Genomic DNA, 20,291 nt, shown 5'->3' on the forward strand with positions numbered 1-20,291 from the left:
TTTATTTATTATTTAAAATAAAATTTGCCCAACACTGATACTTCAAACGATGGTTAAACACGAAGTAGTTTCTGAAAACATATTTATTATAGGGACAAGATCAAGAAGAAGCATAGGATACCGTTACTTGAAAAACATTGAGAAACTTTATTAATTATATAAAATTATTCGTTTCATTACCAATGTATATTTTTATTGTTCTCGAGGCCACAAATAAAGCGTTATTATACGATTTTTCTGTTCGATCAAGAAAATAGTAGCCCTTCTACAAATTTTCTTTTCGATCAAGAAAATAGTAGCTCTTCTACAAATTTTCTTTTCAATCAAGAAAATAGTAGCTCTTTTACAAATATTCTTTTACACCGAAGCTCGTAACACGTATGTACAAACAACAATTGATAGCGATCTATCATTACAATTTATTCTTCATGAACCTCCAATAGCACGTATGTTCCTCCAGTTTTGTACTCTCCATACGAAGTTTCTCGCCGATGTTCAAGTAGTTCACGGTATCTCCCTTTTCGATCGGTTTCCAGAGCGTGGAGATGAGATTAGTGGTCATCGGTGTTGGGTTTCTTGAACAAGAAACGGAATCAGTCAGCCCATAATTGTTTTGCTAATTATTTGAAAGACCTACCCAGTTTTCGCGAAGTCGGTCCACATCTGCGTGAGATATTCCATAACATTATAGTCCTTGGTTCCGGGTTCTGGTGGAGACAGGCCCATTAACTTCATCACATAGGGATAAAACAGATACACCAATTCCTCCGAGTGCGTCGCTCCTGCAAAACAGACGTACACCAGAATCAAGAAATTGAGCAATCACTGTCAAGATAAACTGTCAACTTTTTCCTTTGCAGCTACAATTTTCAATAATTACATTGCTGTTTCATCATAAACCACTGCTCGAATTCGTACACGTCTTTTTTTTACCGGAAACCCGGATATTTTTGTTGCTGATTTCGCGTAATTATATTGTACCATTAACTCTGCAAAGACTACTCGGACGTAGAGTTCTGCGCTCGTTCGAAAGTATTCGCGAAACAATATGAATTGAGACACACTTAAGTTATTTTTTAATTAATTCTGCATATCACAGAAACATTCGAATGCGTTTAAGTAGATGGGAAATATTGTACCTTTACACTCGATGTTAAATCTCTGTTTGGTCAGCGAGATCTCAGGATCATAAGTGAATCTATAAAAGTACGTGGGTACGTTCTTCTCGGCTTGAAGTTCCACGGTATCGTAAATTCCCCTGAGGAACATCATGTCGCTGAAATAGGACGCATAGTCAACTCGAGAATCAAAGTCGATCGTCTTCTTGCCGAAGTATAAACGTTTTATCTCCTCAAGAGTGATCTCGTCCATCTTCATCATCCCGTCCATTTCTGGGTGCACGATCTTCTCAAAATTAGTATTCAGCGATTCCATGGCTTTCTTCACGTCTGCACAGACAAAACCTATAAATATAACAAAATAGAACTGTGAATTATACGCAAACTTATTAACTTCATTATTACGTGTACATCATTCATTCTGTAATTACTGTGAAGCTTCATAATCTAAATAGATGCGCAAAGAGCGTCCAATAATTCTTTTTAGTCTCCCTTAGATCCCTTTCAGTATTTTCTAAAGGGGGATTCTCAATGCAGTCTTACAAAATGTTGGCTCGATATTGCATTATCAATGGTTTTATTAAAATGTAATTCGGCTTACTGCTTACGAACAGGCTCCCTTCGTTGTCGGTGTTGCCTAATAACAAGGGTACTTTCACTCCGGCTTTCGCCAGGATCGATGGATGCTGCGGCAAGAATGGATTCGAAGATTTGCTGTCGACAGTTGGCCTGAATAATCCGATCATGACATATGAACCCTGAAAAATGTGCAGAATCCACGTAAAGAGTATTCCCGATTGGTAATCATTAGACAGAGAGAGAGAGAGAGTGAGAGCGGATCTTTATGCAAAATAAAAAATTTGTATCTGAATAGCAACAAACTGGAATGAAGTTTATTTTCATTTTTAACCATTGCCTTGTCAACCAGGTACACCCATTTACTGTATCTCTTTCAGCAATTTGTTAATCCTCCTCTATAAAATATTACAAAATTTCTCTGAATGTCTATTCTTTACTCGCTGATATATGAATTTATAGTCTGGTAATGAGAATTTCTGGAAACATGTTAAATACAGGAAGGATTTAAATAATCTATACATTTTGGTTGACTACACAAGAGTTAATATTAGCTCAATCGGAAAGTTCCGTCCGTTTAGCGTCGAGTAGCCGTAGCCCGAACTGTCGTTAATTATAACGTCTGAAGTAAGGTTAACTTTTTAGTTTGGACATCTTTCAATAAAATTCAATACATAACAATATACGCTTGCATCGATAACATTGTTTTTTTCTACATTGAAAATGTCGGAATTTGAGCCGAACAAGCGTCATTTGCGCGAAGTGTTAATCTTCTGCTTCAATTGGAAGAAAACTGCATCTGAAGCTCATTGAATGATTGTAGACGTTTATGGCGATAATGCTGTTTCCGATAAAACATGTAGAGAGTGGTTTCGACGCTTTAAAAATGGTGATTTTACTGTAGAGGACAAAGAGCGTTCTGGACGTCCACGAGTATTCGAAGACGAAGAATTGCAGGCATTGGTGGATGAAGATCCATGTCAAACATAAAAAACAAATTGCAGAAGCGTTAAATTGTGTTTAATCTGTCATTTCCGATCGTTTAAAAGTCTTGGGGAAGGTCTACAAGGAAGGAAAGTGGGCTCCATATGAACTCAAGCCAAGAGACATTGAAAAGCGAAAAACCATCTGCAAAATTCTGCTTGCGAAACGTCACAAAAGTTGTCAAAAAAACGTTAGGAGCACTTCGCTGGGAAGTGCTACCCTATGCGGCTTATTCGCCAGACTGTGCCCCTTCTGACTATCGCTTGTTTCGGTCGATGGCACGCGCACTTGCCGAGGAACGATTTAATTGTTACAAAGATGTCGAAAAATGAATCTCTGACTGGATGACCTCCGAAGATGACTCATTCTTTCGTTGCGGAATTCGCTTGCTGCCCGAAAGATGGGGAAAAGTCATCGCTAACGATGAACAATATTTTGATTGATGTACTTTTTCATTTTGTTTCTTAAATAGAGAACTCTACCTTTTGTAAAAAAAAAACGGACGGAACTTTCCGATTGACCTAATATGTTCAATAGACTGAAAATAATGTAACAGTATTTCGAAATTCTTCTAATGTTCTTACTGTTTTAAATTACACCTATTCGTTTTTGCCGGAAATTGCATAAAATCCGCTGTTTAGTAGTAATCATTACTTTTGCGACAAATTTCGAATACCGTTTTGACGAGGAGCTTTTGATGCATTTCGGCGATTTTCGCAGGTTCTATCGTCCTGAGGAACTCGACCAGTTCCTGAGGATCGGTGGTCTCTTTACCGAGAGCGGCAGCCAGCTGTTCGGCATTCTTCTTGACGTCCTTGGTTATGATAGCCCAAGGATTCGTCGAGACCCCGCTTTGTGCGATCGCCTTCTGGAACAAACCTGCAAGCAAAAGCGATGCGCGAGTAAAGCTCGGCAATCTTCTGTATTCGGTGCCAGGCCGAAGGAAAATTCGAGGGATCGAGGTGGAAAGATAAGACGCGAGACGAGCTCACGGTTCAACACAATGGAGTAGAAGTAAACAGGAGGATGGCCTGTTCATCCAGAAGCGGAATAACGAAAGTAGAATGCGCCTAAACGATGGCTGATTCTGAAATGTAATTTTCGTAACAGTCTGGAACAAAATCGTGACCCGTTTTCACTGATCTGTGCAAGCTGTCTTCAAATTAACCGGTACAACGTGTTCCGGAGACGGGAATAACTTATTCAGCAGTACCGATCTTTACAGGGTGACAAGAAATAACGGAGTTAATCATTTCTTATAATAATTCTGTCAAATTGACGAATTTTGAAAAACCAAATAATAACAACCATAACACGCGGACCTTTAGTATTCATATATTTAAGAAGTTTCGAAATGGCCACCCTTTGCGCCGATACAGAGGCTCAAACGTGTCTTGAAATTTTCGGCAATGGACCGCAGCTCTTCTGGCGTCATTCGGTCCCACTCCTGGTACAGAGATTTTTTCAATGACTCCAAATTCTTATGGGACCGAGCACAGACCCTGGTCTTCAAAATCGACCACACGCTGTAGTCCATCGGGTTGAGATTCAGTGAGTACGGCGGCCATTCCACAGATGTGATGAAACCTGGAAAATGGGCTTTGCACCACTCCTGAGTCGTTTTCGCCCTGTGGGCCGGCGCGGAATCCTGCTGTAACGTCCATTCCGGATCGCCGAGGTGCTGTTGGGTCCACAGAAGTACGACGGCTTCGAGAATGTCCCGTCGCTACACTTCTTGGTTGATTTTGACCCCTTGATCCTCGAAAACCGTAGCAAATCCCATTTTCCAGGTTTCATCGCATCTGCGGAATGGCCGCCGTACTCGCCGGATCTCAACTCTATAAACTCCAGCGTTTGGTCGATGTTGGAGGCCATGGCCTGTGCTCAGCCCCATAAAAGTTTCGAGTCGCTGAAAAAATCTCTGCGCCGGGTGTGGGTCCGAATGACGTCAGAAGAGCTGCGGCCCATAGCCGAAAATTTCAAAACACGTTTGAGCCTCTGAATCGGCTCAGAGGGTGGCCACTTCGAAACTTCTTAAATATATGAATACTAAAGGTCTATGTTATGGTTGTTATCATTTGGTTTTTCAAAATTCGTCGCGATTTGACAGAATTATAATAAGAAATGTTTAACTCCGTTATTTCTTGTCACCCTGTAAATAAAAATATGCCTATAGCAGGATTTTCCTCGCTGTTCCACATTCGAAGAGAATCGTGTTGGACGTTCCAAGGAAAATCATTACCCGAGACGCATTCCAAATTCTGCAGCTCGTCGAAAATTCGAAAATGTACCTTGAGACATTGGAGATATGCATAAGTAATGCACGGATGCACCGCCAGCGCTTTCTCCGAATATTGTTACGTTGTTGGGATCCCCGCCGAAACTCGAGATATTTTCCTGCACCCATTTCAACGCCATTACCTGGTCCTTCAAGCCTTGGTTACCGGGAGCTTCTTCCGTTTCTAAATTGAGGAAGCCTGAAAAACGATCAACAAATAATTGATTAAATGCATTAAAGAAAAATAGCGTGCGGGAACGGGTGGAAATTCAGTGCGGATGACACCGAATATCGAATACCCACCGAAGACTCCGACCCTGTAATTAATCGTGACCAGAACGACGTCCTTCCGGAGGATATAATCAGGCCCGTAAATTGTGCTGTCGCTGGATCCACAGACAAACCCACCCCCATGGATCCACACCATCACGGCGTGTTTCGAGGACACGTCAATCGTCGGCGTGTAAACGTTTAGATAAAGACAATCGTCGGAGCCGATCACTTGATTCGAGAATAAGTCGAATTGACCGCAGCTGCTGCCAAACTCCTTGGCATCCCTTATCCCGATCCATGGTTCGACGGGTTGGGGGTCCTGGAAGAACCAAACGGAAGTTATAATTTTTTTCAGAAAAGAGTATAAGAGAATATAAGCGAACACATATAACTACATTGGAAGAAAAATAATCTTTATGATTGAGAATTAAATAATGAAAATATTTGGTTGACCGTGTACACTCCAGGACAAAAAGAGAAACAGAAAGAGAAACACTTATGAGATGTAAGAATTGCTGCAAATAAACAGATCTTACAACAAGATAATGTTGCGAAAGCGGTCAAGAAATACTTCTCTTCAAAGATAATTCGAGTTCTGGAGAAGATCTTCAACCTCAACATTATAGAAAATTGTTGGGGACATCTTGCCAGACCTGTGTGCCAAAATGGCAGACAATTCCAAAGTATTAACGATTTAAAGGAGAGCATTTTCGACGAATGGGAGAATATTAGTCGAAACAGTATTAAAAAATTGTATAAATATTTACCAAACCGAATGATAAATTCGTTAGCTGTAAATCAGGTCCTACAAAATCTTGAGCATTTATTTTTATCGATTAATTCTGTTATATTTTAAGTTTTTCGTCAAGTGTGCTATCATTTCGTACCTCTATATTTCGTTAATGATTCTACTTGATTCAATAAAAATAGATAAGTCAATGAAGCTTCGTTTCATTTCATTCATATACATTAAGAAAGACACACTAAAACTATGTGTATACAAAAAATTGAAATTACATTAATTTCAAAATTGTGCTACCTTTTCGTCCCGGAGTGTATGTTGTCATTATATCGTGTAATAATAATTTTCAGAATGCTCATTTCGAATACGGATATCTTATTCAAACAGCCGATCCTTAGCAGAGTTGACATAGACTGCGCGTACAGGTTCTGAAAGCAACGATCATAATGCGGTCCATTACGATTCACCGGTACACTCGACCAATTAACCGCACATTAACATCCTCTTTCACAATATAGACATTTGAATGTCGCGCGAAATTTACGCGACCAGTAGTGTGCCAGATTTCTCGACCGCTTAATAGTTAATCGGTCAACTGACAGCTTACTGGTCACCACGATCCATATATTCAATCATCTTGTAATAATACGAGCCAGTCTAGGTGCACGGTAGTGCATCAGCCAAGTTCTCGCATGTACCTTCTTTTACACGAAACAACTTAGCCGTTTTTTAGAGAGTTATAACTCGGCACTGGAGGCAGATGGAGAGATGTAATTTCGTACACTTGTTAAATGCTATCATGTCTCAACATTGAAAAAACATTCATCTTCCAACATTAATAGGTTCCGAGATATAGGACGTCAAAAATCGCTAAATTTGTCACTGACTGACTGACTAACAGATCATCAAAATCTTTTGGGTACTTCGATGATTGGGAATCGATGAAAAACTGAGTTGTCGGCAGATTTTTGTCCAAAAAGATCGGTTTATTAACAGCAAATACGATCGATAAAAATAACGATCACCTTGAAAAAACGATTAAAAAATAACCGGTCAAAAAGAATGGTTCTTCCTATGATATTCCTCCTTCGATACCATTTGAATTATGCAATAAATATTTTTTTGGTGCCATTAAAAATAAAGGAGATATTTAGGTGGCCTCCTTCAGCTGAGACACCCAGTATAATAAATTACTTTGTTTATCGAGGTACGTATTCTGTGTTTTTCGAATACGCACGATATTGCTGCAACCGAGATACCGCTAACTATTAGATACAGTATTATAATATAAAAAGCTCTTAGATAAGACAGGCTTTATCATCAATATACCATCGCAGCGAAACGATTCCGATTTTATTCATTCCCGGGGCATCCTTGTGCGCGCCAGCGCGTAACGCAATTCAATGTTCACCGGTAATTAATTTATTACAACTGCTCGATGAATTTGCGTGATATTATTGTACGTTCCGCGTGTTATGGTTGCGAATAAATCTCGCCTTGTTTTTCCGAATTGATGTCACTCTGGGAAACTTTGCAATTAACGCGGATCTAATGTATTCGTTTGTAAATCATCGTTTACACACGATAATTGTTTTACGATCGAAATATATATCCATTATTGTTTTCTAATTGCTGCGCATGCTAACAACTCGACGTCGTTAACGAGATTTATTCGTAGTATAACACCGCGAATGTTTAATGTTCGTTACGCGAAGTATAATTGTGGCGAGTGACCTTTTTTCGAAAATGCTGGAATGATGTTGGTGGTTATATCTGAAATTCAGTTTCCAACGAATAATTCTTATGATCGCTATTACGCAAACCGACTACTCAGCGAATTCAAGGTTCGAGACGAGATCGCTTATAAACGTCGTTCGCTATACACATTTACTGTCGCTGTCAAACCATAGTGATCTCTCGACGGCTGTTACGTGAACAAATATACTCTGCGAGCGGATATTAGAGTGAAATAAAAGAGATAAGTGGTTTTATCATTTTTACACGGCCGATATGACGATAATGAACAGTTCAAAGTGATTTGTCACGTCAAACGAATGCGACATGAAATTTAATTAACCATTATTGCTGTATAACAATCATGAGACTTTCTCTAGCATTTTAGTAATCACTAGACAGCGGATGTTTATGCAAATGCATATTTTTATAGAAAGCAGGTAAAGTTATGGGACCTGGACAGAAATTTACGTTGTCTGTAGAGGATTTTGAAAATATTGTAATATTTTGCATATTAATTTTGCAGAAAGATCCGCTGTCGACTAATCACTCATGTAATCTAAGCGTTCCAGTTCCTCTTTCTATCTTCAGTTCGTCTCATTCTATCTACTATTACTCATCCTTGAACTTCATTCCCAATGATTCATCCCTTACTGACCATTAGACGAAAACAACCCCCAGCTTACAGGACCAGAAATTTTCTTCTGCTGAATTCGGTTCCTCGCCAGCGTTATTCTTATTCTCATTTTTTCTTTTCTTTTCTTATTCTCAGACTTTTTTTCCACACGATAAAATCCATTGCAGGCGGTAACTATTCGAAACACATTATTCAAAGAACACACCTTGCAATCATTTCACACGTAGTTTTAAATGTTTCTTCACATTCCGACAGTAATGATTTCTCTTTCGGAGGGCGTGCGACCTCGAAGAGACCATCGCGAGTGAATGATGCAGAGAGATTGAATCAAATTGAAGTAAAAACACGAGTGGTGGTAGTCTTTCTCGGACGAAGTTGTGTTCCCAAAGATGTGAAAGACAGCTCGCATGAGAAAGTATCACATGTAGCTAGAGAGGAGAAAGCAGTCGAACGATCAACTTTTAATTACTCGCATTTACAATCTGAAAACTTTAACGTGTGGACCATACTGGCAAATATTTCTTTTGCATTAAAGTGGTTATTTTATTGAATAAAAGTATATTTCTGTTGGAGTGATCAGGGCCCGCTCTAGCGGTTACGACGCCCCGGGCAAAAAAACGAACTGCCGCCCCTTTTTAAGCACTAAGCACCGCGCTGAAGAAAATGACCTTTTTTTTTAGCAAAATTGTCTGGCAAGGGTAGTCTGAAATTTTCTATTAATTGAATATTTAAAACATCAATATTTTTCTCACACTTACAGCCAAAGCCAAAATGGCGCCCCAAAATTTTAGCGCCCCGGGCAAATGCCCGGGTTGTCCCCCCCCCCTAGAGCGGGCCCTGGAGTGATGTAAAGTTCCATGTGACAGGGCACCCTCGGACATTTGTCCGGGGCGCCATTTTGGCTGCAAGTGTGAGAAAAATATTGATGTGTTAAATACCCAATTAATAGAAAATTTGCTTTCATTAAAATAAATGCTTTTATTAAAATTTAAATAAAATGATTTGATTTTTATTGGGAATAAAAAATATGTACTTTTATTTAATAAAATATATATGTATATATATACATTCTTAAGGGGCGGCAATTTGTCTTTTTGTCCGGGGCGACGTAACCGCTAGAGCGGGCGCTGCATGTGACCAGTTATGTGGAAAGTGAAGTGCGAATAATTAAAAGTTGAGATAAAACGTAGCTCAAGGAAACTTGCAGAAGTCAAGAGTGTTCAGAAAAACGATGATAAAGACGCAATAACAAATTAGTCGATGTAAACCCTCAGTTCCTTTGAATCAGTAATAAGCACGCACAAATAAAAACTTATTTATGTCGGGGGGAGTTTCGTAAAGTTCACCATGCGACGAGTTATGTAGATTTGTAGATTATAAAGAAACCTATGGAGACAGGAATGTTCAGAGAAAGATGATGGATGCAATAACAAATTATTCAATGTAAATCCTGAACATCTTCGAATTGTTAATAAGCAGTATAAGCACACATGATATTCTGTTAGACCAGTGTTTCCCAAAGTGTGGTACGCGTACTCCTGGGGGTACAGGAAGAGTTTGGAGGGGATATGCACTGATTCTAGCGCAACAATCCTGGTCGAGGAATCTACTGTTGTGTACACGAAAGATGTACACACCTGTTACTTAACACTTTACCTACCGGAAGCTTTACTTTACTTTATTAATAGGATTTTCAACAATTTTGCTGTACCAAAAGAAAGCATAGAAATTTTCTTTCACATTGCAATCTTAAGTGAAACTATATGTATAGATGACGTTATTGAGGGTGTCTTGATAGTTCACAATGAAAATTGCTGTTACTATTGATGGCTCCATTAAAAAGTGTTTAGCCATGAACCATAGATTTTTCACAATTAAGCAATAATCACCGGTCGGTAATGAGTTAATACCGATTGTTCTAAACAGGGAATACTCATTGTCAGTGTTACGACAGTTATAGAAGGGGTACACAGATGAGACGATACTTTGGGGAACACTGTGTTAGACGAACGAAATAGGCCAGGCTCGTTTAACAAATTAACAGTCGACGTGTTAAGCAAAGTGGCGAGAAACTCTGCAGCGTTGGAGTGGCAGCTGACAATTGAGTCGCGATTGACAAAGGAAGCGAGAGTACGAGCGAGGAAGTATGAAAATGAGAGTTCACCTTGAACCTGAGTGGACCGATTGGCGGTTTCGCGAACGGGACTCCACGGAACGCGAGGAATTTTCCGCCGTAGACATTCTCGTCGACAGCGCCACATAGCTGGCCTTGTTTCACGGTCACCACAGGTTCTTCGCGCGCCATTGACAGTATGAACACTACTAGTCGGAGCAGCAATGCCAACTGACATGTAGACACGACACGCTCCGTGAAGAAGAGTTCCGCGGTCCCGAGCCAATGAACCGCGTAGTGGGGAGTTAGTGAAACGGTCAGTCTACCATCGAGATCCTAACTGATAGCGATGGGATCAAGCATGTTCACAGCCAAGTTTAACACTAGAACTACCAGACCAGTCAGAATGACTGGTTTTACAATTTCATTTTAAAATTCCTACACTGAGAAAAAAATCTTGTCGAAACAAAAAAAATATATGTTGATTCAATAAGATGTACTATTGAATAGTGCCAATATCATATGAACTTATTTGAATATTTAATACTATTGAATGTCAATAGTAAAACCCATTTCCGCCAATCATATAAGCGAATAGCTTGACATCAATGTTTTCAAAAAACTAAGGTATGGCCTCAAACCAATTCCAGTATAAATCAATTCATTTCTCAAATTTTTTTAACAACATATCTGATTGAAGGAAAAAGAGAAATATTACGAATAATAATGTACGGTATTGAATCGAATAATATTTTCAATCATTTCATGATAGACAATTCAAATACATCACGATTTGCTTCTAAATTTCATACTATTGAAAAGAATACATTGATATTCATCGAAGTAAAAAAATTACAATAACACGCGTGTTATTGAAGCAACTAACTTTTTTTTCTCAGTATACTTCATGGTACATTTTTTCTCCGCAATGATGTAATAACTTTTACAGCGATAACTAAAGGAGTAATATCATGAATTTTATTTTTCTTTCATTTATTCAAAATCAAAATAATTTTGTATCATGGCCAGGGCCGGTGCGAGGCAGGTTCAACGCGTTCCCCGGAACCCGGCCTCGCGTTTTGAAAGGCCCCGCGGTCTACGAAAACTCGTCAGACATTTTGCAGGACCCCCTGTATAGTAGATTGAATATTCGGGTGTGTGTGGAAAATGCAATCGCATAATCCACTAATCGATGACAACTTGCTGCACACTGACATGAGTGCAAGATTTTCTCTCCCGTCTTTGCATTGAAATATTTCTATATTTATTGACCGATATGTTCGATCACTACCGCGACCCATCGCTACGTCTCGGCGACATATTTCTTGGGAGAACAAAATTTCGATCGAATAATCGATGTAAATAATTATCGTTAATTAACCTCGTCATGTGTGTTTTAACGCGGAACGTATTGGAAATTAACGGCGAGGACTCGACGAGTTTTGCAGTGTCATTGAAGAAATGAATATCGAGTATCGTGACAAGTCGCTATTACTGATAATTCGTAAGCTTTGGACGACATTCGCGATTTGCGATCTGTGCTGATAGTGGTATAGAATTTTCAAGATATTTTTCAATTGATATTTTAGAGTTTTAATTTTATTCAGAAATCGAGATTGTTGAATAATATAATTTTCAGAACTCTCTTTAAATAACTTGTGCATTTTACCTATTAAAATGAATCGTTATTCGGTAAACTCACAGATTCGAAGACATGTTTATAACGATGATGTAAGAAAACGAATGATAAAATCACTATCAATTGATTAATCAGTCGTTGTAGATAACCGTGTTTATCCGAAAAAAGTCCAATATTCTGAAAAGTACAGTTCATTTGATTCTTCTAGCTTGTTCCTCGATCAGCGTTAGCCTGCAGAACTTTTGAGTGAACATTTCTGTTGCTTAGAAAGGGAAACGAATTTATTGCAACCGGCTAGCGCTATTTCGCCTCGTTTTTCAGCGAAATGTACAGCAACTAGCTTTCCCACATAAAGACGATGCCACGTAACTTTATCATCCAAAATGCTTCCTTTATTCGTACCGTGAAGATAAACTGCGCTACTTGTAGGCAGTGTTCTTCCGAGAACCTGGAAAATAGATCTTACTGTGGGTCATTCCATGCCAAATCGATCACTTTCTGCAAGCACCATCGTCGATTTTGTTCTAAATGATATATGTTGTAGTCCATGCGAAATTAGGGGGGGTTTAAGTCATCATTTTGCCGGTTTCGAAATTTTTTAGAAATGGCAGGCCTTCAAAACTTTCAATTTTTGCGCATTTCGGCGAAAGCAGGCCTCGCTTACGAATTTTTATCTCGGGAACTGTTTGTCAGATTGAGCTACATCTTTTTTTGTTTTACTCGGAAAGGATTGGGCTATTACAAAATAATTTTTTCAACCTCTAAAATAAACTTTACAACAAATTCTTGTTTTACGTTTTTTTTTCGATGAGGAGCCGGAGTGATTTAAATTTTGAAAAAAAATATTGTTATATTCCTTGAAGTTTCCCCTTTAAAATGAGCTCTTGAAAAAGATGGTGTCATTAATATTGGCGTCACAATGAGCTGGTGAAGTTAACTTTTTTATTTCTCTGTAAGGTTAAAAGAATTAGTTTAGTAAATGACGTCTAATAAATATGTTGAAAAAATGCATTTGATCGTTATTGTGAAAAATAATAGTAAAAATTGATTGTTACGACTTTTTCTAGATGGACCAGTAACGAAAATTTAATAGATTGTAATTATGTAATTATGTAATTATGTAATTAATTGTGAAAAATAATAGTAAAAATTGATTGTTACGACTTTTTTTAGATGGACCAGTAACGAAAATTTAATAGATGTGTTATTTGGTCAACTCGTATTAATTATTTACGCTCCAAAAATTTCATCGAAATTGGTTTAAGAGTTATAAACGATCGAAAGCGGTAATAATTGCACATTTTTCAAGATTTTCGGCCTTTTTACTACTTTTGATCGTTCATAACTCGTAAACCAATTAACCAGTTTCAATGAAATTTTCGGAGCGTAAATAATTTATACGAGTTGACCAAACACATCTTTTAAATTTTCGTACGACCCAGCTAAAAATGTCGTAAAAATCTATTTTCACTATTATTTTTCGCAATAACGACCAAATGCATTTTTTCAACATATCTTTTATATGTCATTTACTAAACTAATTCTTCTAACCTTACAGAGAAATTGAAGTCGTTTAATCCATTCGTAAAAAAGTTATTCTGATTTAATGTATGTGCGATCAGTTTTGTTCCTAACTGTACATATGTATATATGACTCCAACATAAATAATTAATTAAAGTTTTCAGATTGTAAATACTATATGCGAGTAATTAAAAGTTGACTGCATCAGAAAATAAACGAACCTTCGGGAATCTCATTTCAACATCCGCGAAAACAGGGAAACAGCGATTACCGTGCACGCGATAATAAAATTCTGCATTCCCTATGAAACCGTTGACCAGAGATCCCGCACCGAAATAAAAAAAAAAATAGCGGGTTGCAAACTTCGAAGCCCGGATTGATTTATCACGGGATCACCCTAACCGGATTATTTAAATTCCTCGCCGTTTGTTTCGTGCTAGTTTTCTTGACGTCAAAATATTTCCCAACTCCGTGCGAACGTGGCTTTCTCGAAAATTAGTTCGCCGTTAAAAAGAAACTACGTCGAGGTTAATAAAGAAACTTCCAAAATAAGGAGAAAACCGCAAAGTTGTTATTCGCGGAATAAAACATTTTAATGTTCTTCGTTTCTGCTACCGCGATTGTATTCGGTATCGCGTTACGTATTAATATTCGTTAAATATTCACTCTTAAATTGGGTCAGGAAAAAATAAAAAAGATACTGCTGAATATTCTCTATATCAAATCGCAACCAAAGAATAATAGGTTAGCGCGTTATTGCTTCTAATACCTAAAGCAAGATAATCCTATTTGTGGAAATATATGAACTGATAAGTTACATATTGCGGAAGTTTCGTTCTAAGCAAATCGCGCAGTAATTTCATCTCAGCGACCACGTCAAATCGCATACTATGCGTACACCGCTTCTGACATTAATCGAATGCAATTTCCCGTGAAGTATGCCGGCAACAATGACACGACTAATGCGAGTTACTATGAACAAATAAGTGGGAAAACTCAAAGCAAAATTTAGTCTCCAAAAGAGGTATTATCAGTAGACCTACCAAGTACCATTTTGATAACAAAGATCATCCTCGAGGTTCTACCGAACAAGTGAATAACAAGAAAAACGAATTTAAAGGATCTAGATATGAATAAAAATCGTACTTCGATTTATAGACGTTTCTCTCTGCAGAATGCAAAATGGAGGCTCTGTCGGCAGTAAACACCGACCTTTCTCGCATCTAGACGAGATCTTAGAGTCCGGGGGGAGAGGAAAGTAAAAATTTTCCTTATCGTCCTGTCAGACGCAGTCATATCCATTCCCGGGTTTAAACTGATCTTATCTTCGACTTCTGGTTCACGAATAAGCTATGTCCTGGAAATGTTCCATCGTAGAGCAAACACGAGATAAGAATCTATGGAAACCGCGCCGTTAGTTTCGGGAAAATCAATAACACGGAAAATACGAGCCGGATAAAGGTGTCCGTTTCCGTTCCCGTCGTCGATCGCGATATCCGGTTTTCCCCTCATCTCGGGTACCACTTTTGCCGAGCCCGGATGATCCTTATCCGCCATCGTGATTCTAGTCTTCGAATATCTCGTTATCCAGCAAGAAATTCATTTAATTCCCAACCGAACATGTTCCGGATAAAAACGTCTTTCGAACATGATCGAACGTGAACAAACATTTTTTTAATATCCCGATTAAAAATATCGTCGTTCCGTTAATAAACTCTTTTCGTACACTGGAATTCCAATTAAAAGAAGCGAGGAGGCGCCAGAAGCAAAGGACCCACGTCACTTTAGAGGACGCGCTCGATGTCACAGTTGCCAGACAAGGGACTAAGTAAATACAGGGTGACAAGAAATAACGGAGTTAATCATTTCTTATTATAATTCTGTCAAATTGACGAATTTTGAAAAACCAAATAATAACAACCATAACGTGGACCTTTAGTATTCATATATTTAAGAAGTTTCGAAATGGCCACCCTTTGCGCCGATACAGAGGCTCAAACGTGTCTTGAAATTTTCGGCAATGGGCCGCAGCTCTTCTGGCGTCATTCGGTCCCACTCCTGGTACAGAGATTTTTTCAATGACTCCAAATTTTTATGGCGCGGAGCACAGGAGCTGGCCTCCAAAATCGACCACACGCTGTAGTCCATCGAGTTGAGATTCGGTGAGTACGGCGGCCATTCCACAGATGTAATGAAACCTGGAAAATGGGCTTTGCACCACTCCTGAGTCGTTCTCGCCCTGTGGGCCGGCGCGGAATCCTGCTGTAACGTCCATTCCGGATCGCCGAGGTGCTGTTGGGCCCACAGAAGTACAACGGCTTCGAGAATGTCCCGTCGATACACTTCTTGGTTGAGTTTGACCGCTTGATCCACGAAAACCGTAGCAAATCCCGTTTTCCAGGTTTCATCACATCTGCGGAATAGCCGCCGTACTCACCGGATCTCAACTCTATGAACTCCAGCGTTTGGTTGATTTTGGAGGCCAGGGCCTGTGCTCAGCCCCCTAAAAGTTTCGAGTCGCTGAAAAAATCTCTGCGCCGGGTGTGGGACCGAATGACGCCAGAAGAGCTGCGGCCCATAGCCGAAAATTTCAAAACACGTTTGAGCCTCTGAATCGGCTCAGAGGATGGCCACTTCGAAACTTCTTAAATATGTGAATACCAAAGGTCTATGTTATGGTTGTTATCATTTGGTTTTTCAAAATTCGTCGATTTGACAGAATTATAAATACCAGCAGCAACCTAGCACTTGCTCCTTTTTCCGGCTAAGCAAAGACTGAAGCAATCGTGCGATTTCGATGCCGTTCGTCCGGCCGCGTTCCGAACTAGGAAACCAATTTGCAACGACGCGGCGCAGGGCGGCGCTTATAAAGGCTAAATATTTGCCGATCACTCAATCACACACACGCTTGACTCGATCTGGGTCTCTTCGTGCTCGATACGATCAATAAGCAGATGCAGTGAATTTTTACGATCGGCCGACTCGTCGTCTCGCTTTTACGACGGCGACGGAGTCAGCGAAACGTTGACGGAAGTATCAAACTGCTCTTTGCTCCGCTTTCCTTTGTCGGAACTGCATAAAATTCTCTTTTAATTGCCGTGGTATGTGGAAGTATGCTTTCTTTGATGCTACGTTACCCGACGCCTCTCCTTTCGTTCGGCTCTCGCTCTTAATTGGATTAAATTCTTACACTTCAGAATAAAAACCTTTCCTCGCAAACGGGTTCGAACTCGGATTGATTGAATTCGAACTCTCTATAAGTACTTCGAAAAACAAAAATAGTACTCTTAAGTATGTACAATAGCGGACAAAAGTTTAAGACCGCTCTAAAGAAGACGATAACTTTTTTAATATCGTACTATACGATTTGAACTTTTTTGGGAAGCTAGAGCAAATAGTTTACTAAATGATGTGAAAAGAAATTTTTTCAAAAATTGCAATTGATCGGAATTGTTGGAAAAATACTAAAAGTAGAATTTTTAACTTTTTTATGAGGGCCTATATTGAAAATTTTAAAAATTCGTTTTGTAGATCTGTGTCAATTAAACATATTCTGAAAATTTCGTCAAATTCGGTCGACGTTGCAATGAGCTACAAACGTTTAAAGATGGTAAAAATTACAGATTTTAAAGATTTTCGGCAATAAATCGTGACCACGGAGTCCGTAGGCGCGCGCTCTACCCATTGAGCCACTGCGTGCCCCGAAAAGTATCTTTTCGAAACTTGTAAATACTGATTCCGAGGTTCGATATCAGTTTGTATAAGACGAATACTTTTCAAATATAATCACTGGAACATTATTGCTTTTAGGTAGTAATCGAAACCCATGAAATGCAACTTGGTTATTGAAATTGACTCGGATTCGTGAGTACATATTGAACTTGACATCAGCCGAATGTTTGATAATTTCGGGAATATATCGCGATTTTGGAGAATATCAAAATCGAAGGATATGACACAGCAGATTCATCTCTTTAGATCAACAGACGTTCAACTCTGTCAACTGTCGTGCCAGTAACAGGTCTCAGTGTACATTCATGGATGTTTTGCTAGCCACTCGTTGGCATTGGCATCCGAATGGCAAATTGCTGTTGCACAACCACAGCTTTTCTACCGCTTACTCGAATCTCTGTTGCGTATTTCCGGAGGTGCGACCAGAATTCCATTAAATCTTGCAAACACTCATACGTTTCGAATTCGTACGCGTGACAAATCATAACGATCGACAAACACTTGAACAAATCTTGGAAGATAATTTATTCGTGCATTATCGACCCCCTACATGCACAGTGACTCCCATTAATATTCGGACGCTCTGAAAAACGCGATAATCTTTTTAATATTGGTCTATACGATTCAAACTTTTTTCGGAAGCTAGAGCACTTAGTTCACTACAGGATATGAAAAGCAATTTTTTCGAAAATTGCAATTGGTCGGAATTGTAGAGAAAATACTAGAAGATCCATTTTACAACTTTTTTATGTGGGCCTATATTGAAAATTAAAAACATACGTTTTGTAGATCTGTTTCAATTAAACATATCCGGAAAATTTCGACAAAATCGGTCGACGTTGCAATGAGCCACGAGCGTTTAAAGATGGTAAAAATTGCAGATTTTCACGATTTTCGGACTATAACAGCAGTAAATCTAACAATTCTTACATCTTTCAAATGACTGTCATTTTTCCCCGGATCGACCGATTTCGATGAAACTTTCACAATGCATATAACCCACACAGATCTACAAAACATATTTTTCAAAATTTCAATATAGGCCCGCATAAAAAAGTTGTAAAATGCAACATTTAGTATTTCCTCTACAATTCCGGTCAAATGCAATTTTCGAAAAAATTTCTTTTCCACATCCTTCAGTAAACTAATTGCTCTAGCTTTCCAAAAAAGTTCAAATCACATAGTCCAATATTTGAAAAGTTACGGTGTTTTTAAGAGTGTCCGAATATTAGTGGGAGTTACTGTATCTATTACCCAAAGTCGAACGATACCAAATTTTTCGTTTCTACAAAATGTACTTCCTGAATAATAAATTACGCGATACACAACCGTTTCGAGAGAGACATTTGTTTTATGAAACAAGGAAATACTTTCGAATGAAGTTTCATTTACTAGTGAAATTACATACTTTTTCCATGCGTCCTTACAGTTTCTATTAAATGCACGCTCATGCCTCTCTCGCAGGGAACTGTTGCTGTTTATCGAACCGCGTTTAAATATTGCACAACAATTTACGGGTCGCCTTTTGAAATTTGCGATCAACCGCGTCCGAAATCATTTCCAGCGCGACGCGCGACACGCTCAGCTTGAATTGCATTAAAATACGTGGCGTTTCAATGAACAAAAAAAAAACTGGTGTGCAATTGAAACGGAGGATATATTTTATATGCGGGACGCGTCGCTGGCTCTTAATAAAAAGCCTTTATGCGCGTTGAAAAATCTGTTTTGTTCGGAACTAATTCCTCGGCTCGTTTCCATTGTCCGTCGGTCGCGTTCGATCGAATCTTGTTCAATTCCGAGAAAGTTATCGCAGATTTAACATCGTGCTCGCTAAATAGTTAACAAAGAAATGCACTGTGAGAAAAATAGAACTAAGGAGAAACATTTAAAAAACATTGTCGTATTGTTTTCAACTTGTAGTCGTTAGGAATTAATGAGGCAAGTAGTTGTTTTATTTATGAATCTATATCTAGGTATCAATAGGGTCGTAAAATAGTAATTATTGTGCGATACAACATTCAAATTACACCTAAATTACAGTCGTTTAAGTCCATATTCAAGAGATAAATGTCATCATATTTCAGAGATAAACTATGCATAGATAAACTGGTAATTAAATGACTATTAAGAAATTCCGAAAGGAAGTCCGTCTTGGCTAATATTAGAATGTTACATAGAATATTAAAAGTACAGATACCTATTCGACTGGATAAGAGACACCTGAGTTATTCTAAATTATTACTGGAAGTAGATAGCGTATAATGTGATAGGACACGTTCTCATTCACTTGAGCCCTCTGCCATCCCTTAAAATATTCCGCTGTCTATCTGTGTCTACCGGTATGAATTTAAACGAACCTGCGACTGCATTACTCATTTGTCCTGGTAAAATCTCTAAACCGAATGTACACACTAAAATGATGCTTATCGTGAATAATTTACTAGACGAGAAACGAAGTCCCTTCCTACTGCAAGTTTACGTTTATTTGATAAAATAAGCTTCAGCCGTCCGTCGCCTTAAATTGACACATTTCTCATCTTTCCCCGTTCGCTGTTTTAATCCTTGTCGGACCATCGCGTCAATTTTCCAGATTTTTCATCAATTCTGAATAAAGATTGGACGCTGTACATCGTTTTATTGATTGATAAAAACGTTGGGAAAATTTCAACATGGTACTTTCTGCAGCCTAATGAAAAATTAAATAGAACTGATGTTTAATGAATTCGAACGAATAGAATTAGAAAATCGAAGACGGCCGAGGGCTCCGGCGCGGCCCACGAATCGGTCCCTTTGATTTTATGTGTTTCTGACATAGACATATAGAGATAGACTGCGCCGTCTTATGGGCGAGTTGAAGCCCACAATGGCGGCGCGCGGTACAAAGAGTGAGAGAGAGAGCATTAGCCGGGGTCCATAGCGCTCTCTTTCCAATTGATGTATTTA

General features: G+C 38.8%; 2 protein-coding genes across 15 annotated transcripts in view; one reads left to right on the forward strand and one right to left on the reverse strand.

The window, feature by feature from the left end:
• The window catches only part of Dh31-r (Diuretic hormone 31 Receptor), a 166,410-nt gene that overhangs the window by 112,429 nt on the left and 33,690 nt on the right, over nt 1-20,291 (forward strand). The window lies entirely within an intron of this gene.
• LOC143214240 (juvenile hormone esterase) lies at nt 119-10,704 on the reverse strand. Of its 2 annotated transcripts, none has more exons than XM_076434995.1 (8): nt 10,507-10,704; nt 5,260-5,548; nt 4,970-5,155; nt 3,355-3,557; nt 1,720-1,876; nt 1,140-1,448; nt 638-782; nt 119-575 (listed from the first exon to the last, which is right to left on the reverse strand). In XM_076434995.1, exons 1-8 carry the CDS (start codon nt 10,645-10,647, stop codon nt 413-415), a joined length of 1,593 nt encoding a protein of 530 aa, XP_076291110.1. In that variant the 5' UTR covers nt 10,648-10,704; the 3' UTR covers nt 119-412. The 2 variants fall into 2 exon arrangements, with proteins under 2 accessions (XP_076291110.1, XP_076291109.1); XM_076434994.1 differs by having other exon boundaries at nt 1,140-1,463; nt 10,507-10,703.

This window comes from Lasioglossum baleicum, chromosome 12, assembly GCF_051020765.1.
Source record: "Lasioglossum baleicum chromosome 12, iyLasBale1, whole genome shotgun sequence".
In the NCBI taxonomy this organism is placed as follows: Eukaryota; Metazoa; Arthropoda; class Insecta; order Hymenoptera; family Halictidae; genus Lasioglossum; species Lasioglossum baleicum.